The 23,337-nt window shown below is 48.2% G+C and overlaps 1 protein-coding gene across 4 annotated transcripts in view; it reads left to right on the top strand.

The window, feature by feature from the left end:
* ATXN2L (ataxin 2 like) overlaps positions 1-23,337 on the top strand; it is an 842,401-nt gene that overhangs the window by 772,133 nt on the left and 46,931 nt on the right. For all 4 annotated transcript variants that reach the window (XM_086932367.1, XM_086932366.1, XM_086932369.1 and 1 more), the window contains one exon: positions 1,778-1,961. In XM_086932367.1, the coding sequence (XP_086788493.1) occupies positions 1,778-1,961 (184 nt within the window). The remainder of the gene's footprint in view (positions 1-1,777; positions 1,962-23,337) is intronic.

Below are 23,337 nucleotides of genomic sequence, written 5' to 3'. Positions count from 1 at the left end.
CCTACTCTTTTCTGCCTCTCCAACTCCTTCAGTTTCTGGTTAGGAAGCTCAGGTAAACATCACCCTCACTGATTTTGGTAACTCCCACATGGGCCCGTCAACTGTGGAACACCACCCTGCTAGTTCCACATCAAAAGCTACATCTCACCTCCAGTCTCCTCACTCAGAGCCATAGAGAAATCAAGAATCCAAATCCCAAGGAGCTCAACTTACTGATTTGGCTCATGAAGTCATAGTTTGGATATTTAAATTTGCCACCAGACTGTATGACTATTCTAAAAGAAGCTAGAAAACCTACTACCAGATCTTGCTATGCAGCAAAATGGAAACGATTTGTTGTTTACTACAATTACAACAAAATTCTACCTCTGGATGTTTCTGTTCAGAACATTCTGATACCTTCTAAACCTGCAGCAATGTGGGCTAGCTTACACATCCATTCGGATGCACCTTTCATCAGTAGCTGCGTATTTTCAAAACAGACAGCATTTGTCTTTATTCAAAGTTCCTATCAAAGTCTTTATGGAGGGCTTAAAGTTATACAACCAAGAATTTCACCAGCACCAGTATGGAATCTTAAATTTGTACTTGCAAAACCTATGGATCCACCCTTTGAACCACTGCCCAAGTGTCCTTTAAAGTTCCTCTTGTGGGAAGTAGCATTTCTGTTTGCAATCATTTCATTAAGAAGAGTTTTGAGTTACAGGCATTGACCTTAGAAGAACCCTTCTTCCAGCTCCATAAAGATAGGGTAGTTCTTTGCACCAATCCCAAATTGCTTCCCAGAGTGGTCTCAGCTTTCCATATTAACCTGATTCAGTAGCAGAACGAGCTCTTCACACATTTGACATCAGAAGAGCTTTATAGCATTATATTGCAAGAACAAAAGATTTTCGTAAAACAAAGCAACTGTTTGTTTTATTTACACCACTTCACAAAGGCAATCCTATTTCTAAATCTGGCATTTCAAGAGGGATTGTTAAATGCATTCAAACTTGATACGCAAAAGTTAAAAGCTTTATCTATACCCCGTAGAACGCATTCCACTCGCAAAATTGGGGCATCTGTGTCCTTTTTAGCTAGCATTCCTGTAGCAGACCGTTGTAAAGCAGCAACATGTCTACACCACACACATTTACCAAACACTATTGTGTGGGTGTACTAGCACACCCACAAGCCAGTGTAGGGCAGGCAGTGCTAAAAACGCTTTTCCTATGACAACTGCAACATCTACTGGTTAGCCACTGCTTTTGGAGAATACTGCTATATTGTCTATGCAAAGCATGTTTATCTACAGCACACATGACTCAAACGGATTGTTACCCAGTATGCATCTATTTTTGGCACTAGAGCTGTAGATTCACCCTCCTCCCCGGGCACCTGTAGTTGTTGCAGTTCATTATTTACATTAACTGCGAATAGACATCTCTTTACTACACTCACTTACTCCATTCTCACCCTCTTGCGGTAAACAATCTAACAATGGAGTCGATACCCATGCACACTATAACCAAAAGGAAGAGTCACTTTACCTTGTGACTGGAAAGACTTCTTCGAAGAAAAACAACTTGCAAACATCGGGACCCATCACTAGATAGCAGGAGTATACAAAGCCTGTGAATCTACAGCTCTACATGCCAGGAACAGATGCTTACTGGGTAAGTAACATAATCCTTTGGCAGGTTGTAGACACTTTTGGAATTCTATAAGTGTTGTGTTGCACGAAGAATTCATTTCTGCTTAATCTTTTCCCTTGAATGGTTTGTCTCTTCCACAGGCTCATGTACAGTCTGGTCTGTCTGGAGCCCCTCCCCCACATCCAGGTGCTCCACATCCTACACAGGTTATGCTGCTTCATCCTTCACAGACACATGGGGGTCCTTCTCAGGCTCAGCAGAGTGGGGTGCCCAGCATCTCTGCCTCAAACCCATCGCCCTACACATATCTTGGGCATCACCAAGGTTGGTAAAGTGACATTCTTTGTGGTGGTATTTTCATTGGTCACTGAAAGAATGAAGAATTGAGGCGATGGAGAACTGTGAATTCTAGCTCTGTTGATATAAAGTGGATCTTGTGAAAATCGGAGACTTTGAAATGGGAAAATGATTTGAGTGTTTTGTCAGTTGATGAAAAAGTTTTGGGATTGTTCTCAGCAAATATCTACTTTGTAAGCTTCTCATAGTCCTGCTTCAGATAGTGGTTTGCACCAGATCTCTTAAACCATGGGCAAATCAAACCTAGGGGAAAGGGTTGTACCTTTTCTAAATCTCCGGCAGATTTAATTAGAAAATTGTGTCTGTTCCCTTTTCTGCAAAAAAGTTTATTTTCCCTACTTCTAGATCTCCTTACTGACAATATGGTAACTGTTATGCTACATTTCAGTGGTCCTTGCAGAAGCAACAGTCTAACCACCTCAGGTCTCCTCTGGTTTAATTTCTAGTACTGCTATTTACATTGACTGCTATGTCCATAGTGTGAGTGAGAACAATTGGATATGATAGAGACTTCTAGCTGCAGAATCCTTACCTTTCAATTTACCAGGCCTCAGGCTGGATCCAGAAACTTTTTCTGAGCAATACCCTTTAAGAAGCTGGCTCTGTATATACTATACCAAAATGGCGTATAGGGTACAGAGTCCAGTGGAACCCCAAAGGTAGGCAGAGATAAGTGGATAGCATCTTACTCTCTAATTGTTGTAGTGTGGGAAAGCCGTAAGGTTTATCAGAGGGTAGTGTTAAGTATTTGTTGTACACACTCAATCAGCAAATACTGAACTCAGACCAATTTGCTTTGTATAAAAAATATTGTGTTCGAGGCATGTGGGCTGCTGAATTCATATTTGTGCATAGATCGCCGCCTAGTGTTGGGTCCGGATGATTCCACATTGTTGTCCTGGAAGAGTCTTCGAAGTATCACGAGATAGGTGGCTCCTCCCCTGGACTACAGTGCGCATGGGCATCCTCTCCATCCCCAGATTGTTTTTTTCCGCCATTGGGTTCGGATGTACTTCTCGACTCCAGTTCGGAAACTTTGTTATAAATCTTTACTAATGCCAAAAGGCCTTCGGGGCGTCGGTATTGTCTCGTTCGGTGCCTGTTTCTTCTCCAGTTCCTCGAACCGGACGCCGAAGGCAGTTTTCGCTTTCGACACCATAGGCCCAAACTACGACGACGATGGATCGGAGCCCGTTCAAACGATGCCCTGTCTGCAATTCGAAATACCCTCACATTGATGTGCACCCAGTGTGCAATAAATGTTTATCCCCGGAGCACAACGAGGCCAGCTGTATTGCCTGCTTGAAGTTCCGCTCCAAGAAGACGCTTCGTGTTCGACGCGCAGCAAGACAGTCAGCGCAGAAGTCGGCTCCCGAGCCAGTCAACATCTTCGAGGCCGGTGACGAAGAAGGCGCCGACGAAGAAGATCCTGACGAGCAGTCGGACCCAGCGTCGGAGCATGACTCCAACTTTGACGTGGACGAGCAGGATGAGGAATACGTCCATGAAGAAGACGTCGTCAAGGTAGGGGACGACGATGAGGCCATTGGGGCCGTCTATGACGACTCCAGTGATGAGCCGGGCCCAACCGCAGTAGCGGGCCTTCTACTGACAATACGCTCCCTACGGCTCAGGTCGAGGCATCGCCGAAAGGCCTTAGCCAAGATCTTACTCCACATTCTATAGCCCCGCGTCCAAGCCAGGCTAAGAATACTTCGAAAGAGCCATCGGTCGATCTTTCAAAACCGAAACCTACGGAGCCAAAACCGAAACTACTAAAAGTGGTCGTCGGGTCGACGCCAGTCAAGTCGAAGACTATCGCCGACCCTTCGGCGTCGAAAGGGGGTGTCGCCTCGAAGACTGGATTGTCGAAGCCAGGCTCTACAGTCAAGCTCGTCGCCTCGACGCAGTCGGTGTCGACGTAGACATCGACGCCCAAGCTGGGTGACAAGACCAAAGGCCTCCAGACCAAAAAGGCTGTCGAGCCGAAGAATTCAGCGCTCAAGCCGCTACTGGGCAAACCTCTCGAGTCGAAGTTTAAAGCCGACCCGAAGCAGCAGGTTGCATAAACTCCCAAGGCCGTGCATGCTACGCACTGTGAGCTAGAGTCGACGCAAGGAAGCAAGCATACTAGTGAGTCGCCAAAGCAGCTCGGATCGAACACTGCGGCAAGCTCTAAGAAGGTCGGCCCGGCCACAGGCCACCCTCCGATTAAATTCGGTCTACCACCAACGGCTCGAGCCAAGCATCTCGAGCACCACAAAGGCACCGACCCATCAAAGACAGTGTCCGCGCCTTCGAAGTCCACCCCTGAGGGGATTGTGTTTCAAGAACCCTCGTACGACAACCAGTCGAAACTCTTCATCGACTCGGAATCGGGCAGGCTTACCATCCATAAAAGGAAGATCGCACCTGAACATCCCTTGGAGGCGTATAAAATCCCTCTTAAACGGAAAAAAGACTCAACCACCTCACCAGTTCTCTTTGAACACGTTGAGAGCTATTCACAACAAATGACTTATTCTCCAGCACAAAGCGAGGAGGACATGGGTGATGAATACGGGCAGGCAGCCTTCACTTATCAGGCTGACACTGATCAGGATGAACCTCAGCAATGGACTGATGCTGTAGACCCTGATGATCCACAAGCTACACTGGACACTCAGTCCTACAATGTCAAAACCTCGCCTACTGAAGACACGGCGGCGTTTAACGCTTTGATAGAAAGGGCAGCCCTCAATCATGACGTGGAAATGCACGCAGAACCTGTGGAAGAAGATTTCTTATTTGATACTTTCTCCACCTCTGAAAGATCTACAAAGACATTGCCTATGCTGAAAGGAGTCCTCAAGCATGCTGCGGACATTTTCAAAGAGCCCACAAAAGCAAGGGTTATCAACCCTAGGACTGAAAAAAAAATATAGGCCTGCTCCAGTGGACCCCACCTACATCTAAGGCCAGCTCCCATTGGACTCCCTCGTAGTGGCCAATGCTCGCAAAAGGGCAAACTCGCAGACTAGTGGTGACACTCCTCCTCCGGACAAAGAATCAAAGATCTTGGCGGCGTCAGGGAAGCGAGTGGCAGCACAGGCTGCTAATATTTGGAGGATTTCAAATACACAGGCCCTGTTGGCTAGATACGATAGGGCTCACTACGACACACTAGAACAGTTGTTGCAACACCTGCCTGATGTTTACAAAGAGGGAGCAGAAATGATCATACAGGAGGGGAAGTTAATTTCTAATGCATCCATCAAATGCGCACTGGATGCGGCAGACACGGCAGCTAGGGCCATTAACACTAGTGTAATGTTGAGACGTCACGCATGGCTCCGCATCTCCGGGTTTCAACCCGAGATTCAAACAACTTTGCTCAACCAGCCAGTTAACCCAGACTTCCTTTTTGGTCCAGAGGTAGACACAACCCTCGAAAAAATTAAGAAGGACACTGAGACAGCAAAATCCATGGGGGCTCTGCAGTCACAGCAGTTTCGGGGCAGTTCCTTTCGTCGCTCCGGTAATAGGGGACCCTCTAGAGTACAAGCTTTACAGCAAGCCCAGTACAGCAAAGGGAGCACGCAAACCACCTATACAAAGAATACCAGGGGTGGATATCGTGGGAACAGTGTCAAGGGCAGAGGACGTGGTAATAACAATGCCAGATCCTCCGCTCCCAACAAACAGTGACGCCTTTTCACTGCCCCCGACCATTTAATACCTGTCGGGGGAAGACTCCAGCAGTTCCTGCCAGTCTGGGAAGGCATTACCACGGACAGGTGGGTGAGACAACTTATCCAATACGGCTATTGTCTAGAGCTAACCTCCACTTCACCCAACATTACCCCAAGGCACCGTCCTATGTCCGCAGAGCACATGCACTTATTGCAGCAAGAAGTACTCTCCATGCTGCAAAAAGGGGCAATAGAGCTCGTGCCTGCAGAGGAACGAGGTACAGGAGTGTACTCTCTGAACTTCTTAATCCCAAAAAAGGACGGTTCCCTGCGGCCCATTCTAGACCTCTCAACCAATACATTCTGTCAGAACACTTTCATATGTTAACCTTACAGCAGGTCCTGCCATTGCTTGGTCAGGGCGACTTCCTAGCGACCCTAGACCTCAAGGATGCATATTTCCACATTCCCATTCACCCAAGTCACAAGAAATATCTCAGATTCACCATCAACAATCAGCATTACCAATTCAAGGTCCTGCCTTTCGGGGTCACCACTGCCCTCCGAGTGTTCACCAAGTGCTTAGCGACTGTGGCTGCGCACCTTCGGAGACAACACATTCATGTATATCCCTACCTGGACGACTGGCTTGTTCAGGCAAAGTCAGCCCAGCAGTGTGCCAGAACATGTCACGTACAATTCACCTCCTTCACAGTCTGGGGTTCTCACTAAACTACGCAAAGTCGCACCTTCAGCCCGCCCATGTGCAGCAGTACCTAGGGGCGACATTAAAACTCTGACGGCAACGGCGCAGCGAAATTCTGCCAGAGTCAACAGCATGCAGCTGCTCATTCAGAAGTTCAGGCCTCAACAATCGCTCCCAGCGCAGGTGTTCATGCAGCTGATCGGTATGATGGCCTCCTGCATATTCATAGTCCAGCACGCGAGGCTGCACATGCGTCCCCTTCAAGAATGCTTAGCACAACAGTGGAACCAGGCTCATGGGCATCTGAAAGACCTAATGTTGGTAACCGGTCGTGCATACAACTCTCTGCATTGGTGGAATCCACAAAACCTTTGCAGGGGACGACCGTTCCAAGAGCCTGTCCCACAGATAGTGCTAACGACGGACGCATCTCTCCAGGGTTGGGGAGCGCATGTCCTCCATTACACTGTGCAAGGACTATGGCCGGCGCAGCAGCAAAAGATGCATATCAATCTTTTGGAGCTGATGGCAATCTTCATGGCACTGAAAGCGTTCAAGTTGCACCTGTGCAACAAGGTCGTGTTGATCCGGACGGACAACATGACTGCCATGTATTACATCCAGAAACAGGGAGGCACACACTCCCCGCAGCTATCTCACCTAGCCCAGAGCATGTGGAAGTGGGCCATTCAGAGGAACATCTTCCTCATGGCGGAACATCTTCCGGGCAAAGACAACCAGATGGCGGACCTGCTCAGCAGGCACAGTCATCAGATGCACGAGTGGGAGATTCACCCTTCAGTGCTCCAACCATACTTCCAGCAGTGGGGTCATCCAGAGATCGACCTCTTCGCCACAAAGGAGAACGCAAAATGGCAAAGCTTCGCCGCCAGGTTCCCACACCCGCAGTCTCAGGGCAATGCGATATGGATGAACTGGTCAGGCAAATTTGCGTACGCTTTTCCCCCAGCCCCACTCATACCGCTGGTGGCGCGCGCAAACTGCGGCAGCACTCCATGACGCTCATCCTGGTTGCTCCAACGTGGGCACGGCAGGCTTGGTACACCACGTTCCTGGAACTTTCTGTGGTGCCTCACCAACGGCTGCGCCTCACTCCCAGCCTCCTCACTCAGATCCATGGAGACATTCAGCACCCAGATCCGCAACAGTTGAGCCTAGCGATTTGGCTCCTGAGGTCATAGAGTTTGGCTACCTCAACTTACCCCCTGAGTGTATGAACATCATCAAGGAGGCAAGGCGACCTACAACTAGGGCGTGCTATGCAGCCAAATTGAAACGTTTTGTCATCTACTGTTCCAACAATGACATTAATCCGCTAGATGCGTCCATGCAAAACATCATATGTTACTTGCTGCATCTATATCAATGCAATCTAGCGTATAGTTCCATTAGGATACATTTGGCTGCCATGGCCGCTTATCTTCAAAACAGACAGCACCTTTCCCTCTTCAAAGTTCCTGCCATTAAAGCCTTCTTGGAAGACCTTAAAAGAGTAATCCCTCCCAGACACCCTCCTTCGCCTGTCTGGAATCTAAACCTCGTTTTCACCAGGCTCATGGGGCCCCCCTTTGAGCCTCTTCATTCTTGTGAGATACAGTTTCTTACATGGAAAGTGGCTTTTCTGATAGCCATCACGTCGCTACGAAGAGTCAGTGAGCTTCAAGCCCTGACAATTCAAGAGCCATACCTACAAATTCATGCTAATAGGGTAGTGCTGCGCACCAACCCCAAGTTCATGCCAAAAGTAATATTACAGTTCCACATTAATCAAAACATAGAACTGCCAGTTTTCTTTCCAAACCCAGATTCAGTGGCAGACAGAGCACTGCACACCTTAGATGTCAAAAGAGCTCTCCTGTATTACATCGACAGGACGAAAGACTTTAGAAAGACTAAACAACTGTTTGTTGCCTTCTCTCCACAACACAAAGGTGACCCTATTTCCAAATCAGGTATAGCCAGATGGATTGTTAAATGCATACAAATCTGTTATCAAAAGGCTAAACGCACTTTAACAGTTCCCCCAAGAGCGCATTCCACACGCAAGCTAGGGGTATCCATGGCTTTCCTAGGTAACATTACTCTAGAGGATATATGTAGAGCAGCCACATGGACCACCATACATACATTTACCAAACACTACTGCGTAGATGTACACTCCAAACAGCAAGCTGCTGTAGGACAGGCTGTTCTCAGAACTCTTTCAGACTGCTGCAGCTGGCACGGGCAACCGCCGCTAAGGAGGTAACTGCTATTCATTCTATGCACAGATATGAATTCAGCAGCCCACATGCCTCGAACGGAATATGCTACTTATTAGTATGCATCTGTTCTTGGCATGTAGGGCTGCTGACATTCATATCGCCCGCCCTCCTCCCCGGTGCCTGTCGCAGCTGTAGCACTCAGAATCATTTTCAGGCATGGTCATCACTTTCAGTATTACACTCCATCTCTGCCACAATGGCGAAAAACAATCTGGGGATGGAGAGGATGCCCATGCGCACTGTAGTCCAGGGGAGGAGCCACCTATCTCGTGATACTTCGAAGACTCTTCCAGGACAACAATGTGCAATAATCCGGACCCAACACTAGGCGGCGGTCTATGCACAGATATGAATGTCAGCAGCCCTACATGCCAAAAACAGATGCATACTGGTAAGTAGCATATTCCTTAGTTATTTTATGTTCTAGGCATATGAGTAATACATCATATGCTTTAGCATAGATCACCATCTGGTGTTGGGCCCGGATGTTTGCACTTTGTTTTTTCTTTGAAGAAGTCTTTGAAGTCACAAGGTAGGAGACTCCTCCTCACTGATAGTGCGCATGGACATCGACTCCATCTTTAGATTTTTTTTTTTCTGCTGACCGGTTCGGATATGTATTGCTCGGTATCCTTCTCGAACCCCATCCACGAGCAATCCTCTACCCTCAACGGTATTGTCTTTGATCGCGGTTTCCCATTCGACGTGTATCCTGTACACTGTGTAAAGCTTCGATCGGGAACTTTGCGGTGGGCAGCCGGGCCTACCCGTGCAGACCACACCAGCAGTCGATGGAACGGACTTCGTTCAAACTATGTCCCAGGGGTTGTGTTAAATTTCCACACACCAACTTGCACGAGGTGTGCAACCTGTGCCTATCCCCGGAACACGAAGAAAAATCCTGCGAATCGTGTCGATCATTCCGATGATCGTCTGGCTTGACGCCACGAGATGCAACTTGGCAGCGGCTCTGTACCGGACATTTTCCACAAAGACTTAGAATACCACCGTCCCGCCGCAGAAGAAGAAAAAATGGTCTCTGTGTCAGAAGCCGACTCTGACATGGAGGAAAAAGGAGTAGTTTCTTACCAGTAACTCCAGTTCTGTAGTAAGAATATCACTGTTATAGTCCTAATCATGTGATTAGTCCCACCCATGGGCTTGGACCCCGGAGCAATCGAAATAGTCTCTTAAGTTGTCCTGTTCTGCAATCAAAGCCAAATAATGCAACCTGAAATTAACAAGGCTACTCTGGCCAGTACTTCATCCTGAAGTGAAAGGATAGCCAGATAACACTGACATTTAAACATTTAGCTAAGTTTCACACACAGAAGAACTCCCTTTCACAAAAATCCTTTGTCATGATAGAGAGGAAGGGTTGGACAGACAAGCCCTATAGGCTGCCATTATGTGTCTGTAAATGGATACCATACCTTTAAGGAACCCTCCAGAGACCCTCTGTATCCCATGATGCACTGCCAGAGGCAAGTTACTTTCAGTTCTTTTTGAAGGTGTATAAAGCCAGGCCTGTAGCATTCAGGCTATTATAGTTTCATCCACCGGGGAGGAGGGCGGGTTGCTTATGTAGTAGGGGATCTCTGTGTATAGTCATATTCATGTGAATAGAATGGCAAACCCATACCAATAAACCAAACCCATACCAATAAACCAAACCCAGCGGTGGAAGAAATAGACAGAACACTACTGTGCAAATACATTTCTCAGCGAAGCCTGCCTAACCTGAACATCTGACCTGGCATCAGAGTCCAGGAAGTAGTGTTTAGCAAAGGTATGGACTGACTTCCAAGTGGCAGCCCTACAGATGTCTGCTATGGGGACACTACGCAGTAAAGCCGTAGTAGCAGCTTTACCTCTTGTAGAGTGATCCTTAGGCTTACCCCCTAGAGTCTTGTTAGCTCTCTGGTAACAGTTGAATATAGGACACAATCCACCTAGAGATGGACTGTTTAGAGGTGGCAAGACCAGTCCTGACCGATCCATAATTAACAAATAATTGATCCGATCTAAGAATCTCCTGGTCTTATCCAAGTAAAATTTCAACACCCTTCTCACATCAAGGTAATGAAGGGATGAGGAGAATTCTGAAAAAACGTGGGAAAGTGATAGTTTGATTCACATGGAAATCTGACACCACCTTAGGAAGGAACTTTGGGTGTGTTCTCCTCAATACCTTAGATGCATGAAATACAGTATAGGGCTCTTGGCAACAGAGAGCTTGGATCTCACTCATCCTGCGAGCCGATGTTATAGCCACAAGGAAAGCTGCCTTCCAGGATAAATGCTGTGGCGAAGCCTTATGAATAGGCTCAAAAGGCTTCTTCATTAGTCTAGACGGCACCACATTAAGCTCCCACGGAAGCGAAGGACGCCGAATGACTGGGATTTGGAAAAGAAGTTTGTGAAGGGCATGTCCTATATGCAGTTAAAGCTGCTAGGTGAACCTTAGTGGAATGAAAATTAAGGCCAGATTGAGCCAAATGCAGGATGTAGGGTCTGCACCCTTAGACGTGCACCAAATGCAGAATCTCTTCCATTTGTATGCATAGGAAGTCCTTGTACTAGTCAAGAAAAAAGGTTTTTAAGTGACCAGGGATTTTCTAGGCGCTCTGCTAAAAGTGGGCGCAATAGTTCAGAAACAAAAAGATGTCGCTATATGGTGCAACTAGGTGAGATCAGCCCTGTAACCCCCCAATTGAGTGCGGGAAACAACCCTCACAATACAAAATTCGAGCATAAACCTAGGCACACATAAATCAGATGTAACTGTCTGTTAGTGTAGACCTATATAGTACATTATGCAAGCCAACAAATACAGAGATGATCTCTTGATGAGTTTTGAATTTGTTCAGGTTTAAGTTTCGAGAAAAACCAGCCGACACCTGTTTCATCGCATTTGGAACAATCTTTCCGCGACTTCCTCAGGGCTCTATTCAAGGATATTAGATCAATGGATTGTCGCTCAGCCGGTGATAATTCCGACCTGGCCGGGCCCGAGACAAACTGGTCAGCTTCAATACTAAACAAGGGAATCGGAGGATGCGTATCGAATTATGTAAAACGCTCCTATGCGCTTAAATATCTGAAAAAACCCAATTGTATTGATAGGGTGAACCGGAAAAAGCCTGTGGTAGGGCTGAAACAGAGTATGGCAGTTGGTCTAGATGGACGCCGTGGGGGAGAATAAAGCAAGAGAAACGGATAACTCCTCGTGCGTCTAATCTTAAAGTATGTGAGCTTCGGTGTCTCTCCCACGGGCCACTGTGTTCCTGGTAGCGAACCGTATTTGTTGGCTTGCATAATGTACTATATTTGTCTACACTAACAGACTGTTACATCTAATTTATGTGTGCCTAGGTTTATGCTCGAATTAGGAAGTCCTTGTAGATGGTCTTCTTGCCCCTTTCAGTATCTCCATGCAGTTCTGAGGCAGATTTAAATGTCCATACTGCACTAGCTCAGGAGCCATGTTGCCAAACTCAACGACGAGAGGTTGGGATGCACCATCTGCCCTCCGAACTTCGTGAGAAGGTCCGGCCGACCCGGAAGTCGAAGATGCGGCAGGAGAGACCGGTGTAGGAAGTCTGTGAACCACCACTGCTGAGGCCATTACGGGGCAATGAGGATCATCCTGGCTCTGGACTGTAACAGTTTGATCACCACTGTCTGGATCAGGGGAATGGTTGGAAAAGCGTAGACAAAGCTGTTCGACCAGTTGATCCACAGTGCATTCCTCAGCGTCCCTGGTTGGTAAAACCTGGAGGCGAAGTCTGTTTTCTGCGGTGGCAAACAGATCGATGTCTGGAGTACCCCACCGCGCCAAGATTCCTCTTAACACCTCGTCGTTTAAGACCCATTCGTGATTTTCTTGAACGAGCCTGCTGAGTGCGTCTGCCTGAGCATTCTGCCCACCTGGCAGATGAGTCGCCGTGATCATCAGGCTCCTGGCCAGCAGCCAGTTCCAGATTGTCTGCGCCTCCCGAGACAGTGTGCGCAATCTTGAGCCCACCTGCTTGTTGAGGTAATACATTGTATTGTACGTCTGTACAAGCAGGGAACTGGTGTGGAACGATGGTTGGAAGGCTTTCAGTGCCAAGTTAACAGCTTGGAGTTCCAGAAAGTTGGTGTGATATGTGGACTCCGTCTGAGACCACATCCCCTGTATTTGAAGGTGTTCTGAATGCGCTCCCCAGACGTGCAGAGATGCATCTGTCACAATGGTCTGAGTCGGTATCTCTTTGTGGAAAGGAATCCCTCTGAGGAGATTGTGAGGTGAACACCACCACTTCAGGGACTGGACAGTGTGTTAAGACAGTTGGATCCTATCCTCCCAGCTCCCTCGTCTCTGGTCCCATTGATCCTCCAGACATTCCTGCAGCGGCCTCATGTGGAGGCGTGCATACGGAGTGAGAAAGATGCAAGAAGCCATCGAACCCAGGAAAGAGGACACACCGTCCTCACCGACACAGAAGGAACGGACATGAGTCTGAGCCTTCCAAAGGATCGATAAGCATCGCTCCTCCGAATGGCACACGCTTGCCTGGAGTATATCGATGGAGGCTTCCAGGTACTGCAGACGCTGAACAGGAGTCTGGACAGACTTCGACATGTTGATGTGAAGGCCCAAATGGTTCAACAGAACGGCCATCCTGTTGAAATGTAGCTGCGCTTCCTGAAACGTGGAGGCTATGATTAGCCAGTCGTCCAGGTACGGATAGACAAACACCTTGTTCTTACTCAGGCGCCCCTAAGGTGGTTGCAAAAAACGTAGGGGTTTGGTTCGACTCTAATCTTGGTTTCCAAGAGCATACCGAGAAGATCGCTGGCACCTGCTTTGGCCTCCTCCGGGGTCTGCGACCTATGCGAGGCTTCTTTGACCCACCCACCCGCCAGCTGATAGTCCAAGCAACTATTCTGTCTAGGTTGGACTATGCTAATTCACTTTTACTGGGAGCCAACAAGGCGGAAGTTATGTGCCTTTTAACGGTCCAGAACGCAGCTGCCAGAGTCCTTCTGCGGCTCCCTAGAACGTGCTCTGCGACAGGCACATTGCGGCGCATGCACTGGCTGCCTGTGCCTCAAAGTATTCAATTTAAGGCACTCGGTCTGACCTTCAAAATGTTAAAAAGATCTTCCCTTGAGATTTTGTCTAATCTGCTGATCCCCAATGTACCCACATGCCAGCTGTGCTCGGCCGAGCAATTCCTGGCTACGGTCCTCCCGGTGAAGCGCCTTAGAGCTGGGGGTAGGTCCTTTCGGTACCTTGCCACCAAACTATGGAAATCCCTCCCTGTGCAGATCCGCCGTCTAGACTGCCTTCTGTCCTTCCGTAAAGCAATTAAAACTCTTCTATTTCCTACGGTCTAGCTTCTGCACTCTGCTGACTTGGCGACAAGCGCCGGGACGCCTCTTTGCTGATGCAGCTGTTGCGCTATACAAAACTACCAAATAAATAAAGGTGCGCTGCAACCACCGCCATGCACTTTGAGAAAGTCCTGGGCGTAGACTTCAGACCGATTGGAAGCACTGTATATTGGCAGTGATTATTGCCAACTAGGAACCGCAGGAACTTCCGATGCTTCCTTGCAATGGGTACGTGAAAGTACGCGTCTCGCAGATCTATGGCGCATAGCCAGTCCCCTTGATGTAGCTGAGGATAAATCTGGTGCAGGGACAGCATCCGGAACTTTTCTCTGCAAATCCATGTTCCCCGAAGTGGACTGCTGGTTACCCCTGCCTCTCTGATGTCTTTGAAAAGGCTGTAGCTGAAACTGCTGTTCTGTTGTCCAGCCTGACGTCCGCGTTGGAAACGCTGGGAAGAGTATCACCGTTGGTAGGGGAGGAAACTTGCGCTGTTCTTTAGGCTTCTCCAAGCCCACAGCCTTAAGGGTCTCCACCTCCGCTTTCATGCGAACCATTTCCTCGTCCGCATGGAAACGAAAGAAGGCAAAACCTGAGAATGGCAGGTTAGCAGTCCGTTGCTGGACCTCCGGTTTCAGGGAGGTAAGGCGCAACCAGGAATGGCGGCGCAGAGTCACACCATGACAATAACCATGGGCTGCCAGGAGAGAGGTGTCCGCAGCCACGCTGATGATCTGATTGGAAACCATCAGACCCTCCTTGAGAACCTCATGAAAATCCTCTTGTTTGTATCTAGGCAGGAGTTCCACAAACTGCTGGAGAGACTCCCACAAGGAGCGGTCATACTGGCCCAAGAGAGCAGTCGAGCTCGCTGCCTTCATTGAAGTAGCTGCCGTGCTACAGACTTTTCTCCCTGCAGAATCTAGTCTACGGCTCTCCTTGTCCGGTGAAACTGTGGTCGAAGGGGCTGTAGCGTGCTGCTTCTTCGCCGCCGCCACCACTATGAAGGAGTCCGGAGGTGGATCCACCCCCAGGAAAGCAGGGTCCGAATCCGGGAGCCTGTACTTCTTTTGAAGTCTTGATGGCGCCGACTTCACTGAGGCAGGCGTCAGAAACCACTCCATCGCCGGTTCCTCCAAACCGGGTACCAAAGGCAACAGATGACGAGACACTTGCTTCCTTTGTAGTGTCTCGAAGATCACAGACGTGGAAGGGGCAGGTACGGACAGTGCAATGCCCAGTTTCGCCGCTCCCCTTACCAGAACCTCCTGGAGCGTTGTAATGTCATCCACCGGTGACACCCTCTGAGGCGGGGAATCCGACAGGGTCGGCAAATATCTTCCCGCACTAGAGGACTCTGTGTCCCTGGTATATCTGGAGCGTGACCGCTCGTGATGACGGCGTGATCTGGTAGAAGACCGGCGCCGGCTGCGAGAGCGATGTCTCGGCCGGGATCGAGACCTTTGCCGCCTTGGCACCGTCGGGACTGCTGGTACAGGTGGCGCCACCGGAAGCCGAGGAAGTGACTGAGGTGGAGGCGTCAGCAGGCGTGGAGGAGGCAGATGTGGAGCAGGCGGAGTAGACGTCCTAGGCCGCAGCGGCGACTGGTGAGCTGGTTCCGGTGACCTGGTTGGCGAATAGGTCCTGAAGTACTCAGAGTCCGAGGTATGAATCACCCTCCTCCTCTTTCGGGCTGGCCTTGCAGAAGAAGCTCTCAAAGCAGTGCCCCTTGAGGGGGAACGTCGACGCCTCCTTGACCTTGAACTCCCAGATGTGGAGATGCTGACCACAGAGGGAGACCGGCTTCTCGACGACTAGCTCTGATGACTGCTCAATGTCGACTTTCGTCTCAACGTCTACTTTCTCCTGGAAGTCAATTATCTTCTCGTTGACAGTGACCTGCCCATCGACAGCGAACTGCGGTGTCGCCTCGGCGGCGAGCGCCAATGTCTCCTGGACTCAGATTGACGGCGATGTGTCGACGTCTTCTGTGAAGTCCTCGACGTAGTCCTTGTCAGAGGTCTTTACGTCCTTCCCCTCGATTCGATCTTCGATGTCGTTTAGACCCAGAGCCCTGGGTCGATGGGGAGCATATGGTAGTAATACCTGGCCTCGACGTTGTCGCCCTCGACTGGGACCTGCGTTGTTTCTGAGCCTTCTTCCTACTGGGGAGAGACGACGCTGGGCTGTGGAAGAGGAAAGGCTCTCTCCACGACCAGATGGCCCACCTGCAGCCTGTTGTCTTCTCTGCTCCAAGCCTTGAAGACCAATCTTTTCCCTGTCATGCAGGGCCCTCCTGGAGAATGACTTGCAGATGAGTCAGGAACATGAGTTAAAGGAAGACTGAGTATACAAACCCTGTGAGAGTCCGATTTGGCCTACTTCCTGCCCCACTCTGGGGACTTGTCAAATAAATATGTTTTTTTGACAAGAGTGACTAAACTGCCTCAAAAAGATTGAAAAAGGAAGGTAAAGGCCTCAGACGTCGAGTGAAACACTCAAACTATCAAAAAATTGAACATATACCACGAACGGTTGCTCCAGGGTCCTGCTAGCAGGAGCCGGAAAAAAGAACTGAAAGTAACTAGCCTCTGGCTGCGCATCATGGGATACCGGGGGTCTCTGGAGGGTTTCTTAAAGGCACGGTATCCAATAAACAGACACATAATGGCAGCCTATGGGGCTTGTCTGTCCAACCCTTCCTCTCTATCATGACAAAGGATTTTTGTGAAGGAGTTTCTCTGTGTGTGAAACTTAGCTAAATGTTTAAATTTCAGTGTTATCTGGCTATCCTTTTCCCTTCAGGATGAAGTACTGGCCAGAGTAGACTTGTTAATTTCAGCCTGCATTATTTGCCTTTGATTTCTAGTGTCTATGCAGGATTGCAGAAGAGGACAACTTAAGAGACTATTTCGATTGCTCCGGGGTCCACGCACATGGGTGGGACAAATCACATGATTATACACAGAGATCCCCTACTACAGAACTGAACGTCACTCCAGATCAACGTACCGTTAGTACAAATCCCTTCGTGCCCACTCAAACAAAAGATAAGGCTCCGGTATGACCCGCGCCCTCGGGCTCCGGTCGACACTGAGAAAAGTTTTAGATGCCCCACCCTCCAGCCCGGCAATAAACATAAACACAAGCCTTCCTGCTTGGGCCGCCCTATTCCGGTGCCGAACCAACACCTTCGGCACCAAAGCATAAAGAGAAACATGTGGCACTTACCATGTCATTAGCGCCAAAGACCCATTCTACATCGAAAACCTTAGAACCGAAGCCCTCAAAAACAAAAGATTCAGAACAGAAATCGTCCAAGCCTAAAGCCTCGGAGCAGAAACGCTCCACACTTAAAAGTTAGGAGCCAACATCCTCTTGCCGAAAAGTTCAGTGCCAAAAATGTCCACTCTGAAAACTCCAGAGCCTAAACCGGCTAAAACAAAGCATTCTGGTTCGAAGCACTCAGTACCCAAAGACACTGAAGCCCAAATCTTCGTTGCCGAAATCCATTCCTAAAGGGAAAGCCTTCCAAGGACTTACCATCCGAGGACACACCTCTGGATCCAAAACAAAAAAGGCTTATTATTGATCCGTAAACTGGACACCTTCTGGCTACTCTGCCTAAAAAACGGAAGTTACACCTCTCAGAAGATGCCCATATACCGCGGAAGACAAAAAGAGGTATGGGTATTAACCCTTCTCACCCTTACATACCTCCCTCTACTCCTCCTAATCAGAATTTACACATTACACCATCAAATTCACCACCACCTACAATTTTACCTGACCCACAGGATGACGATTTTGGGGATGGGGATGATGATCATGATATCCCCCTAAATCCAGACATACAACCTAACCCCTAGGAAGATTATAATAACAATCCAGATCAATGTATTGACCCTGACCTGTACCCCTCCATACCCTCCCCACCTGATGACAACATTGGCTTTGCACAACAGTGCTGCCCAATATCACTGGATCGAACGACATACAGACCCTCTAGAAGAGGATTTTCTTGTAGAAACATTCACACACTCACAGAGGTCTACTAACACTTTGCCCATGCTAAAAGGTATGTTGAAGTAAACTGGCGAGGTATTCAAAGATCCAGTTAAAGCCAGGATACTGACCCCTAGAGTGGATAAAAAATGCAAACTCGTTCCTACAGACACTGCATACATAAACGATCAGTTGCCTTTAGACTCTCTTGTTGTATCTAACGCCCGCAAGACCGTTAACTCTTCAACTACAGGTGAGGCCCCTCCTTCTGATAAGGAGTCTAAACCTATTTGATGCCTCTGACAATAGAGTAGCTTCACAGGCTGCTAATTATTGGCTTATTGCCAATGCTCAGGCTCTGTTAGCATGTTACGACAGGGCTTCGAGTCTCTGGATTCAAGCAGGAGGTTCAATCCTTCATACTTAATCAGCCTTTTGATAAAGAGCATCTTTTTGGGCCAACAGTAGATACTTAATTTTAAAAAATGAAGAAAGACACCGAAACTGCAAAATCCATGGGAGCCCTACAATTACCTTCTAGCAGGGGTTCCTTCCGTCGCTCCTTTTATGGGGGTGGCTCAAAAACACTGTTGTCGGAAAATCCCTCCTCCTCTTACAAAGGGAACAGCCAATCTAACTCCTCCAGAGGCTATTTTCGAGGAGGTTACAGAGGAAATAAGGGAAGAGGCACAGGTAACTCCACCCTCACTTCTCCTGCCAATAAGCAATGAGTTAATGCCACTACCCCCGATCATTCCACTCCCGTCGGGGGACGTCTCAGTTTCTACCTGTGTGGAATTCAATCACCACAAACAACTGGGTAATGAAAATTATCCAGTGTAATTATTGCCTCGAACTGACCAGCACTCCACCAACAATCCTTCCAAGGGAGCGTGCAATGTCACCAGAACATCTCACCCTCTTAAAGCAAGAGGTTCTCTCTCTGTTAGAAAAACATGCGATCAAACCAGTCCCAATATATCATCAAGGGACAGGAGTGTACTCCCTATACTTTTTTGTTCCAAAAAAGGACGGCTCTCTCAGGCCCATACTGGTCCTCAAACAGCTAAACCTCTAAATTCAATCAGACCCCTTCCACATGGTCATCCTACAAACAGGTGCTCCCATTACTTCAGCAAGGTGACTTTCTTTCTACTCTGGATTTAAAAGACGCCTACTTCCATACTCCCATTCACCCGGCGCACAGGAAATATCTAAGGTTCATGGTGGACGGACAACATTGCCAATTCAGAATTCTTCTGTTCGGGGTAACTACAGTACCCAGAGTCTTCACCAAGTGTCTGGCAGTAGTCGCAGCTCATTTAAGATGACAACCCATTCACATCTTCCCTTACTTGGACAACTGGCTAATAAAAGCCAAGTCACAACACAGCTGCATACACCACACTCACAAAACAGTTCAGCTGCTTCACAACTTGGGATTCACTGTGAACCTCACCAAGTATCGTCGCCAACCCTCCAATACACAAATGTACATAGGAGGCTCAATAGACACCTGCAAAGTTATAGCATACCCAACCCAGTCAGGATACGCCCTGATATCACAATTTAAGCTTTAACACTCATTACCAGCTCGAGTGTTCATGCAATTGATCGAAATGATGGCTTCTTGCATTCTCATTGTTCCTTACGCAAGACTCCAAATGCGTCCCCTACAGGAATGCTTAGCACGACAGTGGAACCAGACTCCAGGTCAGTTAACCGATCTGTTGTTGGTAGACTGCCACACCCATCGCTCTCTGCGGGGGTGGAATACACAAAACCTTTCCAAAGGGCGGCAATTCGGCGACCCGGTTCCACAGATCGTGTTAACATCAGATGCATCGCTCACTGGTTGGGGAGCTCATCTTTAAAAACAAACTATTCAGGGCATGTGGACACCACAAAAATAAAACAACTCCACATAAACCATCTGTAGCTGATAGCAATTTTTCTGGCATTGAAAGATTTTCAACTACATCTAGTAGGCAAAACTGTCCTAGTCCGTACAGACAATGTGACCGCAATTTACTACATACAAAAACAGGGGGGGGCTACACTTTCTACAGCTTTCACAACTAGCTCAAAGCATATGGAGATGGGCCATACCTCAAAAGATATATCTACTTGCAGATCATCTCCCAGGAGTAAACTATCAGATTTCAGATCTGCTCAGTCGTCAAAGACAACAGATCCACGAATGGGAACTACATCCTCAACTACTCCTCCCATTCTTGCAGATGTGGGGCTACCCAGAAATAGATTTGTTCGCCACACACCTCAACGCAATATGCCTAAACTTCGTGTCCAGGTATCCACACCCATTGTCCAAAGGCAATGCGCTACGGATGACGTGGTCAGGGAAATTTGCGTACGCTTTTCCATTTCTCCCGCTAATTCCATTAGTGGTTCGGAAGCTCAAGCAACATTCCCTTCCAATGATCCTAGTTGCTCCCACATGGACTTGACAACCATGGCGATTCGTAAAGAAGCACTCTACACGAATTTCCGTAAACTACTAAAAACTTGGTTGTTTAATCAATAATTTCTCATTTCTTTGGTTCCTTCAGGTTTGTGCTGGGAAACCCTTTTTGGGTAGCTGTGCGCATTATAAAATTATTTTAACATAACATGTTCACAACCCTGTTGGAATTATCAGTAGTTCCTCATAACAAGTTACACCTCTCCCCCAAGCTTCTCACTCAGAACCATGGAGAGATAAGGCATCCAAATCCCAGTCAACTCAACCTTGCGATATGGCACCTGAAGTCGTTGAGTTTGGCTACCTTTTTCTCCCTGTGTTACAAAAGAGTACTGGTCTGTTCCTGGGGAGGGTGTGTGTACAGGTCACAGAAGTGTAAAGTGGTGGTGAAAGTTCGGTGGGATCCTACCGAGGGGTATCCATTTTGTTGGGAATAATGGCCTCACACACCCTTGCAGGTGTCATGCTTCATCATAGGCAAGGCTCCTCGTTGGGTAGGCGGTGCAATCCCCAACGGGCAACACCTCCAAGAGGGGCTTTTTAGCAGAGATCTTTTCATCCAACTGCCTGTAGGTGAAGTGCGGGTGAGGAGCAGATTGGTGTAGACAGAGTAGTGAGTTAAAATGAGGCAAAGGGTACCAGTAATAAACTTTATTCAGGGGGTCCCTTGCTTCAGTTTAAAATTAGAAACTGGTCTGGAGAAGTGTGGCTCAATGGTTAGAGTGGCAGACCCCGATGCAGAGGTCTAGCCCGGGACCAGGGTTCAATTCCCCGCCTCGGTGGGTCTTGGGCTCAAAATTCCACGGACCTGATCATTCTCGCCTCAGTGCTTATTCTAATCATAGAGTCCCACTCTGCAACTCTGGCAATAGCTTGCTTAATCTCCACAACGCTAAGGATACCTGGCCCCCACCCTGGGGGTGCCCAGGAGTGGACGCCTCACAGGGAAGGCCAGGACGGGTTCCACAGCGGTATTCGTACAAGCGCCTTGAGACCCTTGCGGGTGAGTAGTGCGCTATACAAGTATCAATTTACATTTTAGATTCTACTCGCTGGAAAATTGTTTCCTGGCTCAAGACTAGACTAGTAAGTGTAGAGGGTGATCGACATGTTTCTCGCTGAAGTACAGTGACACGCGATTCATCAGGACCTATCAAAGGAAAAAATCTGTCTACAGAACTTGATCTACCTTAGTATCAATAACTCATTACAGATTATGGAATGGAATACCTGTTACACTGATCCTTGCCTAAATTGGGAGACAAAGGCAGCAAATCAAAATAGGTAAGGTACAAAAACCAAACTTAACGTGACCTGAAACACACAGTGATGGAGCATCTGAATCAATCAAACACTCACACCCAGTCAAAAGATCTGGGTTTAATCCATCACATGTGAGTGTTTGATTCAGATGCTCCGTCCATCACCACCCCCTTTTGTACCGCTTTTGGCTGCCATAAGTGTGGCAGGGTATGCTCAGACGTGAGTCCCTTGCTCACTTTGCCACTGGATCCAAGCAAGCCGGGCTGAAGACGGCTGGAATGCCAGAAACCGGTCCTCGGAAGCTTGTTTCCGGTCCAGGGAAGACATGGCTTGGCAGTTCGGGCTGGACTGTTCCCATGAGGCACGGGGTCAGACTGATTAGCATATAGCCATGTCTGAACTGGGGTGACAGAGTGGGCTAAAGAACGGTGATGGATTAAACCCAGATCTTTTGACTGGGTGTGAGTGTTTGATTGATTCAGATGCTCCGTCCATCACCACCCCCTTTTGTACCGGTCGAGCAGTAAGGCAGTATCAGAGGACAGTGTAAAGCATTTGTTGTACACACTCAGTCAGCAAATGGTCTCACACACTCAAGAACTGAACTCTAGGCCAATTGTTTTGTATCAAAAGATACAGTTTTATTTTCGAACCAACAAGGTATCAAAATATACTTTCTCAGAATGGATTCTGCGAGAAAGTGGCTCTATATATCCTGGTCCAGAATAAGGTACAGTGTGTATAGAGTCCACAAACCCCAGAGGTATAACAGAGGTTAAAGCCAGGTGTGACCTTACTCTCTAAAGTGATAGCTTGGTCGAGCAGTGAGGCAGTACCAGAGGACAGTGTAAAGCATTTGTTGTACACACTCAGTTACCAAAAGGTTTCACCTACTAAAAAACGGAACTCCAGGCCAATTGTTTTTATATCAAAAGATATAGTTGTTTTATTTCTAGAACCAACAGGCATCAAAAATATACTGTTCGAGGCATGTGGGCTGCTGAATTCATATCTGTGCATAGATCGCCGCCTAGTGTTGGGTCCGGATGATTGCACATTGTTGTCCTGGAAGAGTCTTCGAAGTATCACGAGATAGGTGGCTCCTCCCCTGGACTAGAGTGCGCATGGGCATCGCCTCCCTCCCCAGATTGTTTTTTTCCGCCATTGGGTTCGGATGTGTTTCGGTTCCCTCTGTCGGAACCGATAGTAGTTTTACGTTTCTACTTGAGACCAAAAGGTCTTTAGGCTGGGCGTCGGTATTGTTTCGTTCGGGTTATCTTATTCTCAGCTCCGAACACTCCCTGCCCCTCCGCGTGCTCTCGGCGCGGACGGGCCTACTCGACGCTCCAAGTTCCTGAACATGGAACGGACTCCGTTCAAGAGGTGCCCGGTGTGCACCTCCAAGTATTCGCACCTCGACGTGCACCCTGTGTGCAACAAGTGTTTATCACCGGACCATGACGAGGCCAGGTGTATGGCCTGCTCAAAGTTCCGGTGCAAGAAGACCCTAAAGCATCGTCGGGCCGCTCGACTCCAGGCCCAGTTGTCGGCG

This window comes from Lissotriton vulgaris, chromosome 7 (assembly GCF_964263255.1).
Source record: "Lissotriton vulgaris chromosome 7, aLisVul1.2, whole genome shotgun sequence".
Classification (NCBI taxonomy): domain Eukaryota; kingdom Metazoa; phylum Chordata; class Amphibia; order Caudata; family Salamandridae; genus Lissotriton; species Lissotriton vulgaris.
The sequence above is the reverse complement of the archived record's forward strand: the minus strand, read 5'-3'. Positions and strand labels throughout refer to the sequence as shown.